This window comes from Lethenteron reissneri, unplaced genomic scaffold, assembly GCF_015708825.2.
Source record: "Lethenteron reissneri isolate LAM-NWPU_2019-01 unplaced genomic scaffold, ASM1570882v1 scaffold_556, whole genome shotgun sequence".
NCBI lineage: Eukaryota > Metazoa > Chordata > Hyperoartia > Petromyzontiformes > Petromyzontidae > Lethenteron > Lethenteron reissneri.
In genome coordinates, this window is record NW_026892078.1 from 12503 (window position 1) to 26435 (window position 13933).

At 50.4% G+C, this 13933-nt stretch overlaps 1 protein-coding gene across 1 annotated transcript; it reads left to right on the plus strand.

Moving 5' to 3' along the window:
* On the plus strand, positions 1-13496 carry LOC133339913 (arginine-hydroxylase NDUFAF5, mitochondrial-like). The gene is given in 14 exon segments (XM_061548032.1): positions 1-52; positions 55-432; positions 468-580; positions 1942-1982; positions 3298-3361; positions 4306-4353; positions 5981-6084; positions 6780-6819; positions 8695-8892; positions 10386-10446; positions 10950-10975; positions 10977-11034; positions 11908-11990; positions 12514-13496. Coding segments are annotated over 14 exon segments (1341 nt in total). The 3' UTR covers positions 12589-13496.
* The last annotated feature ends 437 nt before the right edge of the window (positions 13497-13933 follow it).

Below are 13933 nucleotides of genomic sequence, written 5' to 3' on the forward strand. Positions count from 1 at the left end.
ATGTCCGCCCGCCGCGGCGGCAGTGCTGTGGCGTTGACCGCAGCGAGAGCGTTGCTTGGGCCGGCGCGCCCGGTAGGCCGCGGCGCAGCTCCCGTCTGGCCTGGTCGCCCCGCGGACTCGGAGGTGTCGCGGCCGGCGTGGCGAGAGGCGAGCCGGGGTCGGGACTGGAGTCAGAACCAAGACCGCGGTGTGGGTGCGAACCGTGGTCTGGAACCCGTGGAAAGAGCTCTACATCGGGGTCGAGGCTTCTGGGGTTGACGCCGGGACCCGAGTGTTTGGAGTCGGACTTGAGACCCCGGGCCAGCGGCGGAGCCAGGACGGGTTCGGCCCTGCTGGGGTCTGGACTGCGTTTGGGGGCCCTGGGGCCCCGGGCACTCGGGATCGGAGGGGCCTCCCCGGCACGGGCAGGGAGACCGGGCGGGGCCGAGCGTCGTCGGAGGCGCGGCGACGGCGGCGTTGTCGCTCAGCCAGCGCGGCAGGCGGAGGGGTGAACGTGTTCGACCGGCGCATGAAGCGGAGGCAGCGGAGCTGGGCAGCGTCTCGACCGAACGCGGAGAGCTACGACTACCTGCGGCAGGCGGTGACTCGGGGAGGCCGGGGGAGGCATTGGCCGGGGGTATCGGAGGAAAGAGTCGAGGTTACGAGCCACGGGTTCACGGCGGTAACGCTTCAGAAGGGATTGGCCGCGGGGCGAGACCTAGGGACGATTACAATTCTACTGCTGCTATTATTATTAATAGGTTCCGCGGTGGCTAGGAGATGTTAACTACCTCGCCTGGTGTGCAGGAGGTCGTGGGTTCGATCCCGACCCTGACGCCTGCTGCTGTGTATTTGGAGGTTGCGGTGTCTCTCCCCGTGGTCGCGTGGATTTTTCCCTGGGGCCTCCAGTTTTTTCTTTCCACGTTGAGAAACAACATCACGCGTTTAGAGTGTTTGGCTGCAGTACATTTCCACATGAGAAGCCCACTTCGTTGAGCTATCGCTTGTGGCCAGGTCGCTTCTGAAAAAGAACCATGTCGCTCAGTGGACCTCACCTGGTAATATAAAAAAATAGTTAACAGCGTAACGCTATAAAGGGACTGGCCACGGGTAGACAGACCTAGGGCCAATTACAATTGTATGGTATTATAAATAAATTGCCATCACAATGTACAGTACTGCAAGTGTAATGTCAGTTAACGCTGCTGCAATTGTGACTCCTACGCAGGCCGCGGTTTAGAGAGTTAAAGTAAGGCACGGTCAGAAGGATAAGTGCTCACAGTTACAAAGGACAGGTTGAAATATTCGAAATGTTTGCATTCGAAATTCCACATTCAGATGGTGCACATGCATTGACCACTTATGACAAAGTGGTGCTCGATCGTTGCTGAATGATAAAGATGACCGGCTCAGTACTGCGTCTGGGGTAAATTATCAACTTAATTTGAGTCCAGTTGTCTGCTATGCTACTTGACTGAATGTTAAATTATTGCAGTGTGCTAATTCAAGTAAACGTGTGATGGTTTCTCACATGTAGAAAAATAACAATACTTATATCGCTACTGGTATTTTGGTATAAAAAATGTGCGTCATTCTTATGTCTATGTTAGAGTACTGGGAATTAGGTGGGCCCCTGCACTGCATTGCAAATTGATCTCCTGATCCAGAGTCAAACTCATGACTTCATGCCTCTGGGTTCAATAGAATGAGTGCCACTTTATACGAAATAATCAGTACTGTAAAGAGACTGGCACCCCACCATATGAATGTGGAATTTCCAACACGAATTTGGGGGCCACCATCAGCATGCCCTTTTTTGTAACTTTTACAATCACGGAAATTGAATGGCACTGGGACAGCCGTGCCTTAGTAATTGTTGATCACCATGGGTGATCGGGTTCAATCGGCATATTCGGTTGAGGTGAATTTTAACCCGAGATGTGGCTCTGCATGCTTCGGCAGGTGGCGGAACAGATTGTCGACCGACTGTTCGACGTTTCAAGGTGAGGCACACCACCACACGCCTCCAGTGAGCATATATCGATTCTTACGCTCACAATATACGAAATCAAATCATACATCTGAGCACTCACTATTTCGTTCGTTCGTTTCTCAGTCCGCTTGTCCTGGTGAGGGTCGCGGGTGGCAGCGTGTTGGGTAGAGCGGTCCAGACCTCCCTTTCCCTGGCGACAGACTCCAGCACTGCATTACTATGCACCAGAGGTGGGACAAAGTCATTGTTATGCAAGTCCAAGTCGAGTCTGAAGTCATCAAATTCATGACTCGAGTCTGACTCGAGTCCAAGTCACATGACTCGAGTCCACACCTCAGCTATGCATTACTACACTACTGTACACTACTATACACAGACTCTAGTTCTTCCTGGGGAATTCCTAGGCCAGCTGAGCGACATAGTCCCGCCAGCGTGTCCTGGGCCGGCCCTGGGGGCCTTCGCCCAGTCGGACGTGCCCGGTAGAGTTCCAGGGGGGGTCTACTGGGGGGCATCCTTACCAGGTGCCCGAACCACCTCAACTGAACAAACAGTATCCGTTGCTATATTTAGGCTAATGGAGTGAATGAGATGGAACAAACGAGAAACGAAACAGAAACAATATTGATTCTTGCCACCCTGAATTATGACACTTTGTCAAATTTCTGGGGGGCGTAGGGAGACGTTAAATGCCTCGGTTTAGTCTGACACAGATCAAAAGCAGAGTGGCGTCTCCTGTAGGCAAACAGCATTGACAGCCGCTGGGGGGGCGTGGGGGAATGCTTAATCAGCCACTAATCATCACTACATCGTAGAGGTGTGGTGGCATCTACAACATTGACCACAATGACTGCATCGCCATATTAAGCTGCTATATGTAATACAGTAGATGAGGTGGTTATACAATTTTACATATCCAGGTGGAGCAGTGGGTTAGAAAATGTAACTTGCAATCTGAGGGTCATGAATACACATCCCATTTCAGGTCATCTGGGCCCATCACCATCATCCCTCCAAGGTCTATTAAATTAAAATCACCTCTTTTTTTTAAGTAAACAGTAGTCAAACCTATGGTTGACGATGATCTCTGCCATATGAATGTATGTAAACTTCTTTCGCACCATATGTAGCCAACCGTTCTAATCGGAGGTACGGGGGAGGTAAAAAAAAATCAACACAAAGCATAATGTGGAATTCCCGTGACTGTTTCAGGGCTATGGATGGAGAGGAGCACTGCACCAATGCTCGTTTGAGCAGGGAGGCACCGACTAATGTATTTTTAATGACGTGAGCGGTAAATGGAACAAATAATGATATCGCACTCACAGGATGTTCCCCATGGCCCTGGATGTGGGTGCTGGGCGTGGATACATTGCTCAGCACCTCAATAAGGTGAGCTCTGGAGTACAGGACACGCGCTTCACTGTGGTGCTCACTGCGATAGAGCCTAAAGAGGAACAGCACACATGTTTATTTTAACCAGGTATGGTCCACTGAGCTACATAGCCATATTTCAGAAACGACCTGGCCAGAAATGATAGCTCAACGAAGTGGCTTATCATGTGGAAATTTATAGCAGCCATTTACTCTGAACCACATGTTTCTAAATGTGGAGGTAAAAACCGGAGGACCTGGAGAAAAATCCACGTGACCACAGGGAGAGAGACATGCAAACTCCAATATACAGGTGTCGGGGTCGAACCCACGACCCCCTGCATACCAGGCGAGGTAGTTAACATCTCGCCACCGTGGAACCCCTTTTGCTGTGACAGCCCAGCCCTGGGTCTTACACTTTCATACAGCCTGTGCTGCAGGCCAACTTTATAATACGTTCACTGTCATCACTGAAGAAGGTAATCCTCGTAACATTAAATGTTCAATTCATGGTGATATGAATCATTCACTGCGGCTCATTTTTAATGTGCCTCAACTGTTTCTCATCCTCACAGCTCGTGCGCACTCGGTACAGGTGTGCATCTGCACAATGACGTGTATTTGTGGGTTGAAATAATTGTAATTATTTTAGTGCTATAAATGTCCAAATGATATGCCACTTTGTTGAGCTATCATTTGTGGCCAGATTGCTTCTGAAAAATAAGTGAATACCTAGGTGGGCTTTGTCTGGTAGGATGGAGATGGTTTAGTTGTATTTGTATGTTTGGGTGATTTGTTGACCGTTCTTATATTTTGCACTACGATCGTGTTTTGTTTGTTGTAACGTCCTTACCTGCCCCTCCTGGACATCTGTGAAAAAGAGCTTTATAGCTCATCAGATTCCTCCAGTATGAATAATTATTCATATTCTGGCTAACACCGGTACGCATTTTCCGTTCCAGGAGACCGTGGAGCTGATGATCCAGACGGACACGACGCACGATGCCCTGGTGGGTTGTGACGTCATACGTGCAATATAACTTGGGCACACGGCAGAGTGTAGTGTGGATAAGAGATTACTTAATAGTAATCATAATAAACTCGGTTTTCTATTGTGCAATTCACACAAGGCCTCAACGTGCTTGAATGGTTCTCAGAAGTAGCGTGATAGAACCGTTTTGTGCCTGTTTTCTAACACACACAGATAAATTATCTGCTCTACGTGCTATGCAAAAAGTACGGTTGGAATAACAGGAGGAAAAATAAAACGTAATCCAACTGAAGTCAAAAGAAAACTGCTCGATTAAATAATTGGGCAGCTCTGATTTGCATTAGTAGGCCTGGAACCACTGCTGGAAACTCCACATTCCTATTGTGGGGGGCGGGTCTGCAAGATAACCACTTGGATTCCTCTTTATTTTTAAGGTTGGAGAAAATATGGTGATGATGGGAATGAGTTGACCCGTGAATTTATTTGCTTGAACCCGACACCTTTCGAGAGCGAGTCGGGAATTTTAAGGGCAGTGAAATTGTAATTGTTCCCGCGGTGTCGACATGTTAACTGCCTCGCCTGGTATGCAGGAGGTCGTGGGTTCGATCCCAACTCTGATGCCTGTATATTTGGAGTTTTCCCATGATCGTTTTTTCCCTCCACATTTAGAATCAACATGTGTTTAGAGTATTTGGCTGCTATAAATTTCCACGATAAGCTGCTTCGTTGAGCTATCATTTGTGGCCAGGTCACTTCTGAAAAAGAGCTGTACAGCTCAGTGGGCCTTACCTGGTAAAATTAAAAAGTGTAGTTTTTAGTTTAGTTTAGTAATGCAGAAATCATCTGGAAAATGAATTGTAGCAAGTTGTACCTGTCACTGACAAGTCCACGACTCGCATGACACTGTTACGTTCTGGCTTGCATGACTGTGAATGTCCGGCAGATATAGCGGTTTAATTTGTCTTGGCTTTTCACAAGCAACTTCATACCCGTAATGTATAGAAGAAGAGAAAGGAACGGGAAAGGAAAGACAGAAGCGAAAGAATGGGAAATCAGGGGAAAAGGGATGAGAATAGGGAAGGTAGAAACAGGAGCAAAGGGTCAGGAGAGATGGGGATCAGGAGGAAGAAGCTACATCGGGGCCTCAACGCTGCTGAACGAAGGAGCAGCGGCGTCTGTTTTCAAGGGGGTGGCGAGGAGAGGGGAGGGTTGGCCACTCAGAAGTCACGTGATTTACAAGAGGATTGAGCTGATTTAGATGTATACGCTTTCCTCCACAACTGTCTAACACTTTTGTTTGAAGCTGTCCACTTTTAAACATTTCCACAGAATTTACATAAATATTTAGTCCGTTGTACGGATGTTTAATTTATTTCACATCGTACGTAGCCAACCCTGCCAATCAGAGGTGCGGGGGAAGGCGTGCGATTTTGTGTAGTCTTGTGAGCATGAAAATCGGTGTTATTAGATGGATCGTGAACAAGCCTAGTGATGTGTAATCCTGGCCGTCCGCCTTCTGTGGTGCTGCGGATCGCTGTTCACCGTCTGCCACTGCTGCCCCTCCTGCGCGAATTCTGCACCGTCGTCTTCTCCCCCCCTTGCGTTCCTCACACTACCCATGCTCCTCCCCTCCCCCTCCCGTGTAGAGGCGTCCCCTGGCCACAGAGGTGGAGACTCGCTGCGTTGTGGCAGACGAAGAGTTCCTGCCGTTTCCGACGGACACATTCAACTTGGCGTTGAGCAGCCTGAGGTACGTGTGTTTGTGCACGCGATTTTGTGCGTTTATTTTTTTTAAGTCGCTGACGGAAGGAGATCTCATTGTGAACCTAGTCGGCATCAACAACAGAAGATCTGACTGGCGAGTGATGACTAAAAATGTACTTATTTATCCGGGAATGCCACACTGACTCATAGGACTTTTTCAGGAGAGTCCTGCATTGGGTTTTTTAATTGAAGATGCTTTCAGCCAAATTGATGACTAGTTGTGTTTATACGTGTGGGAGAAACCCAGACTACCCGGAGAAAACCCCACGCACACGAGGGGAGCAACACGATCCAAGGCTGATAAGTGAGCTGCAGGACACTTAAGCTGGCACTGCTGAGAGCCTCGGTTTGAATCTGAATGTCAATCGCTCTTGTTTGAACCGGGTTTCAAGTCGAGAGAGTTTATGCTCTCGGCTTGGTCACCAATGATGGCACAGAAGACCACCGTGATAAATCTTTAACTCATTTTGGCTACATTCTATCTCCCGACTCAGAGTATTGGTTTGACTGTCACACGGCAAGCGGTTTAGAAGTACGGTGTGTGTGATTAAAGAGGGCGATGAGCTCCAGAGTCCATCAGTAGAGCAAACAGCCTTTCATTGAAAGGCTGTGTGCACCGCATGGCTTCATCGCCCTGCGGAAAGTCTTGTCCTAACTCTCGCCCTCTCGTCTCCGTCGCAGCCTCCACTGGGTCAACGACCTGCCCGCTGCGTTCCATCAGGTGAGCAGAAACAATCACCGCTCCACCCACTGCCGCCTGCATCGGTTGTGTGACCAAAAGCATTTGGAAGAAGCTTTGAATGCTAAATCTGGCCGGGTGCCTCAAGAGTCGGGACGCTCAGCCAGCATCACCAAGATCCTGTCTTTTTTAAATTTGTTTTTAGGCTGCCAATGTCTAAGACTAAACTGCATTCCCAAGTCTAGGGAGCTGATGGCGTCACCCTGGTTACCAATAACTGCACGAAAACAACCTATCAGTATATTTGGTGATCAATATATCCTACCAATTTGTAGCTTAAAAATAAAAACATAAATTGGTTTGACTCTCTGTAGCAGAGGGCGTGCTAAAGTACGTACGTACGTTGAACTTCTTTCGCACCATACGTAGACAACCGTGCAAATAGGGGGTCCTGGCGAAGGACAATAAACTAAACACAAAAAGCAGTTCTAAAGAAATGAGTTTGTCAATCTCGAGGATGATTTAAGAGTGCACAGCTCCAGTAGCTTCCTAATAACGGAAGGTAGAGCGTTCCAGACGGTCGCAGAAACGCGTCGGAAAGCGCCGCACGATGCAGTGGCCGTCTTTGTTCGATGACCAGCGAAACGCCGCTGCGGGTGCCACCCTCTGGTGTGTGGATGTAAAGAAGTTTACTTGAAGGGAACTCCGTATTACAGACAGTCCCCGGGTTATGGAAGAGATAGGTTTGCGAGAACAATCCGTAACCCAAATTTTCTGCATGTCGGAAACTGAACAATTTCCCAACAAAATCAACGATAAAACCCGTTTACCTTAATCCTCGTGAAGCCGCAACCTCGCCGCGCTGCAATACTTGCGCTTTGCCTAACTAACGCAAACATTTCCGCGGATTGAATTCTTTTGTAACAAGATTCATGGGAGCTTTTCTGTAAGTCCGGATTGCCGTAAGTCGGGTCTTCCGCAACCCGGGGACTGTCTAGCTTTGTGACGTAATAATAATAATCACTACTTGTCCACGAGAGCCACGCTGGGTCGTAGGACTCTCTTTCATTCTTATCCTTGCTACACTGGGTTTGTATTTTAATATGTTTTAGCTAATTGATGGGCCTTTCCTGATAAAACAAATAAGTAATTAATGATGATTGTTTATTATACACGTGGGAGGAAATCGGAGCACCCGGAAAAACACCCACAGGTGCGAGGGGGCGACGCTTTATCACTGTACAGATGGGAACGGATGGTGATTAGTCCACTTGCTGAGCCACGGTGATCCACCAACCCTCGCTGCCTCCACAGCACTGGAGTGCGGCGTAGCCACCGCTGCCCAGCACCGTCATATCCACTTCCACCATCTGTCTATAACACACTGAGTGGCACTGCTCTGTCAGAGATCCCAATGGGTACTGCATCTGCTGACACGACGTGCCTGTGAGATAAACGTGGGTTTTCTAAACTAAACTAAAGTATGAAACTAAACAATTTATTATTTTACCAGGTAAGGCCCACTGAGCTATGTAGCTCTTGTTCAGAAGCGACCTCACCACAAATGATAGCTCAAAGAAGTGGTTTATCACGTGGACATTAATAGCAGCCAAATACTCTAAATGCATGTTTCTAAATGGGAGGGAAAAAACCCAGCGGATCCGGGAAAAAATCCACACGACCACCGGCAGAGAGACACGCAAACGACAAACATAGAGCATGCGTCCTGCATACCAGGCGAGAGAGTTAACATCTCGCCACCGCGGCACCCCAACTGGCTGAGGGCCGGTGATGCTTTTGAGCACATTGCTCGCCGGCGAAGCAAGACGCCTTGACTTTGGCAGATCGCCGGTGAAATCCGAGCAACGTGACTCATTCGCGGGGGCGGTGGCCTCACCGTGTGACCTCGACCGACAGATCCACAGGGTGCTGAAGCCCGACGGCGTCTTTGTCGGGGCTATGCTGGGCGGGGAGAGCCTCTTCGAGTTGCGGGGGGCCCTGCAGCTGGCCGAGATGGAGCGCGAGGGGGGCTTCTCGCCGCACGTGTCGCCCTTCACCACGGCGGCCGACCTGGGTGGGCTGATGACGCGCGCCGGCTTCACCATGCTCACCGTGGTACGGGTGATACGGGTGCCGGCAGCGGTTGCCCTGGCGCCACCGACAGCAGCGGCAATAGCGGGAGTGCCAGCAGCGTCCGTGCAAGCATCGGCGGCATCGTAAATATCAGCAGCAGTGACAGTACCAGCGTTATCAGCAGAATAACAGCACTGACGGCGGCGTTAGAAGCAGCAGCAGCACTAGCAGCAGTCCCAACCACAATGACACGAACGGTATCGGCACCCGAATTGAGAGCAGTGATAACATGGCAGCGGCAGCACTAGCAGCAAAAGAAGCAGCAAGGGTAGCAGGAGTGCAAGCAGAAGTAGCAGCAGGGTCTGTTGCAGCAGAACGAGCAGCACCACTCGCAGCACCACTAGGAGCAGCACTGGTGCTGTCACGTCACACCTGTTCTGTTTGTCAACATGCACGCTGCCAGATCTCAAGTGCTCGAGTCTAAATGGATGATTACCTCGTTATCACGAACCACTTGCGGGATTGGAAGAAAGTTCACCGTCAGGGTCGTCGCTATGGCAGGTTTAGTGACCTTTGAAGAAACGCACGAGAACATGAACGTAGATGTGTGCGCGTGCGCGCCTCCTGGTCGCGTGCAAAACATTACGCACGCGGTTTGCACGCGTTCACTATTCCCCTGTACAGTACGGTAGTGTGCTGCATCGTGCGCGGGTCGCTGACGGAACGCGGCCGCCATGCGGCGGTAGAAAGAAACGCGAGAGAACGCGCTCACGCTGCCACGGACCGCTACACAACGGCGGGATCGTTATGTTGAGCGTGGCTCGTCACAACGAGGTGACACTCTTAACCACAGTAATTTAGTCTTTATTCCGCCGCTGAAGGTCTCCTCCCATACAGCACCGTCGGTCATGACGGTTGTCTGGCCATGCCTCGCCACGCTGGTCAGTGCGTCGTGTCGAGGGGAGGGGAGGCGGGGGGGAGGTGCCACCAGCGCCCAGGTTGGATATCGCCCACCAGCGATGTTAGCCGAGCCGCGGCCTGGAATCGAACTCGGGTTGCGAGGTTCATCGTGCAGCTTGTAAACCACTGAACCCCCCCCCCTCCCTCTGGTTAAATATATAATAATAACGGGCATTCACAAGAGGGACAGTGAATCTCAGGGCGCCTCAGCGTGGTCAAAGGATTCGAGCGGTGTCATCAGTGGGCTTCCAAATATAGAATTTTAGCAGCAGGGCTGTGGTCTGGTGAAACGAAAGATGACGATCACTCGCAGGGCGAGAGCTTGCCACATGCTTGCGACCTAAACTGATGGTCCTCTCCAATCTCTGTGTCTCTGTCCCTCGCCCGTGTGCTCCTGTCCCCGTTCTCTCCCTCTATACGTCTGTCTTCCCGTCTCCGTCTCCCCGTGTTTGTCTCCTGTCCACGCGTCTCGCCGCGTCCCTGTGTCGCGTCTGGATTCCCTTTTGCTCCATCTCCCCGTGTTTGTCTCCTGTGTCGCGTCTGGATTCCCCCCCCCATGCGCGCGTTGGTTTTAGGATATGGACGAGATTGTGGTTCGTTATCCGACGATGTTCGAACTCATGGCCGACTTGCAGGGTAGGTACTGCATGGCAAACATTGACATACGGACACATACACACATTGGATATATGGACGTGTACTGTATTACCAATGCGCATACGTGTGCACATTGATAGTTTTGTTTTTATACACCCGCAGTAATAACCAGGGTGGCCTGCTGGATTGAACGATGAGCTTGAGCAACATGTATGTTGAACTTCTGGCGAATGTGCTGTGTTCAAGTGCTGTTTGTCTGTGCGTGTCTGTGTGTTCGGGGAGCGGTGGCGCAGCGGTTAGCGCGCGGCGCTACGATCACGGCAACCCGAGTTGGATTGCCACTCACAGCCAACACCGGTGGTGATTATCTGATTCGGTCCTGGGCCCCTGCTAGGGCGACTCGGCCTCAAACGATGACCGAGTGCGGTGTGCAAACATCGCCACTGGGGAGACAAAAGACTGCCGCCCCCTGCTGCTGGCCACTTGCCCCAACAGTCTGTTAGGGCTACACGGGGAATCTTTGTTGTGTGCGTGCGCATCAGGGATGGGCGAGAGTAACTGCACGTGGAAACCGGAAGGCGATGCTGCACCGGGACACGATGGTCGCGGCTGCTGCCATCTACAAGGGTTTTTGCACTGGGCGCGCCCGACGATGACGGCGATGACGATGATGACGACGATGATGACGATTATGACGACGATGATCCTCCACAGTGACGCCACTTCGGGAGCAGTTTGGTGATGCTGCTGCTGCTGGCTCCGGGCTGCTGGCTGTTGCTGGCTGCTTTGGCAGTGGTGCACGAGCACAGATAACCAAAAAAACTCAACACATTTGTCATTAGCACTGCGGCCTTAAAGAGAAAATGATGTAACGGGTGACGATTAAGGCAACGACCCTCCTGGCTTCTTCTGATGCGCTATGAAGAAGGGCAGTTGTCAAATCGTGACTCGTTATATATTTTTCCTTTTAAGGCCGCAGTATTAATGACAAATGGGTTTAGTTTTAGTTTTTTTAACTTTGAGTGCATAAACCCATTGGCTTTCCATCGGCACTGATCACAAGCACCTGTTTTTGTGTAGGTGTGTATGTAAATGTACATACGTATATGGGGGTATGTGTGCACGTGTGTGGGTGTATCTGCGAGTGTTCATATGCCCATATTGATACACATGCAGCGGTGTATTTGGTGCACTGCGGTATGAACCTGGCGACCCACATTCGATTCCCGCAACGGCCAACATTGTTTAAGATTATCTGAACCTGTCCTGGGCCTCCCCCAGTTTGACTTAGCCTCAAATGAGTATCTGGTCCAGTGTGTAAAGATCAGAACTAGGGAGACAAAGGTGGTTTGGCGGGGTACCGACCACCCACCCCCTTGTGTGCTGTGCTGGCCTTAATAGGTGCTCGCTAACAGCACTTTCCCCCAAGTGTGTTTCACGGTTACACAGGGGAGGGGGGAAACTTTATCCTTGTGTGTACGCGCGTGTGCTTTGACACAGAGATGTACGGGCCAACGGAAGACTCCATCCCGGCCACGTTCCAGGTGCTGCACATGATCGGCTGGAAACCGCACGAGTCACAGGTGAGACCTCTACCCCGTGCATGTTAGGCTCTTGAGAGAGCACCGAGCCACCACGGCCCAGCATCGGGGTTCAAGCCCTGGCAATGCACGTCTCATAATTAACTACCTCGCTGGTATACATGAGGTCGTGGGTTCCATGATGACCCTGAAACCTGCATATTTGGAGCTTGCATGTGCTCCCCATGGTCGCGTGGATTTTTCTTCGGGTTCTCCGGGTTTTCCCTCCACATTTGGAATCAACGTCACGCGTTTAGAGTATTTGGCTGCTATACATTTCCACATAAGCCACTTCATTGAGCTATCATTTGTGGCCAGGGCGTTTCTGAAAAAGAGCTACATAGCTCAGTGGGCCTTACCTGGTAAAATAAAAATGTATCCTGCAGTTGATCCAGGATTGTGATTGGAGCCACTGGAGAGATCGTAGCAAGGATTGGGGTAGATGCCTCTCTTGCAGGAGTGTGGAAAGCGCACAACACAATTGGTTCGGCCTGGAACTCAATCCGTTTCCTCTCCTCCTGTCCAGGCCAAGCCGGCCAAGAGGGGCTCGCAGACTCGATCCTTTGGCGATCTGGGCCGCTTGGAGCCGAAGACGAAGTGAACTCTGCCCTGCCCCCTCATGTGCACAGACTCGCACACGACACGGATCCGGGTTCTCAAGGCCAAGCGAGTTGATGGTTTCATCTCGGTCATCGATGTACTGAACAAACAAAAACTCCCGTGTATCGTTTTGGATTTTTACTTAATCCTGGCCCGCCAGCGGAGGTCTTACATTACAAATGTGTCGAATCAACGACGTTGGGGAAAACCACTATCCACTAACGAGACCGAGACGTCGTCAAATGAACTGTTAATCACAAATCACATTGTTGAGCAGAGAGCCTGGCTTCAAAATACAGTGCACAACTTCCACAAATAATAGGGAGATTTGTTTTTTGTCTTGTGAAGGTCTCCCCAAGTTAACTATTGCTCGTCACTAAGTCTGCTCCAGTGGTGTGCAGTGACACGGGAGTTGAAAGGTGAAGGATGCAAGAGATCGCAACACTTTATTAAAACACGCGGGTATCCACGTTTACAAAGCAAGCTCTTCACTTCCAAGTCACAAACTCGTGGACTCGCACACCGATGTATTGCCAGGCAACTTGGCTTTGATATTTGCGTCCGTCGACGAGATGTTGCCAAGTTGCCGGTTGCTCGACACTCGATTCCGTGGTGAACGTTCGGATTGACTTAATGCAATCAAGGCGGCTCAACTCAACCGTCCCATGGGGATTGAAATTCACCTTCTGCTGCTGCCGTAATTACCGGGGTTGACGAGGGACATGACCCCTGCCGGGGACGCACGTGTTTAGAAGTCGTCCGGTTGAGATGCAGCGACTCGCACGAGTGAGTTGCCCAAGTGGCATCGTCACCCCCTGCTAGCGCTCATGGACAAGAATTTGCGTGCGTCTTTAAAAATGTGACAATTGCATTTTTACCTAAACACTTTTGAATTTGTGTTTGCCTGCATGTGTTTTAATAATGTGTTTATTTATACAGCGTCCAAATACAGAAATAATATTCAATCTCGGGGTTGTACGAGTGGTACTTGAAGGACGAGCGAACCGCAAGGCAAGGGGGAGAGCCCTACAAGGAGACGGTGGTCGTGAGACCGTGAGCAGGCCTCGGGAGATCGAGTGTCAAGTGTGTGACAACTCGATGACCTGGCAGAAGGAAGGAGGCGATTGCCGCGGTCGCTTTGTTGGTACGCGCCGTGATGACATTTTGATCTGACTATGGACAACAGGAAGTATTCACTTCGTGGTGAACCCTGTAGGTAACATCCGCGGCATTTTAACCGTAAAAAAAAAAATCTGAAAAGTTCTGAAGACATCCAAAAACAAGGCAATATACAAGAGTTTTAAAAAGTTCAGCAATTCACATCACGCAGGACGCCAATAAATATA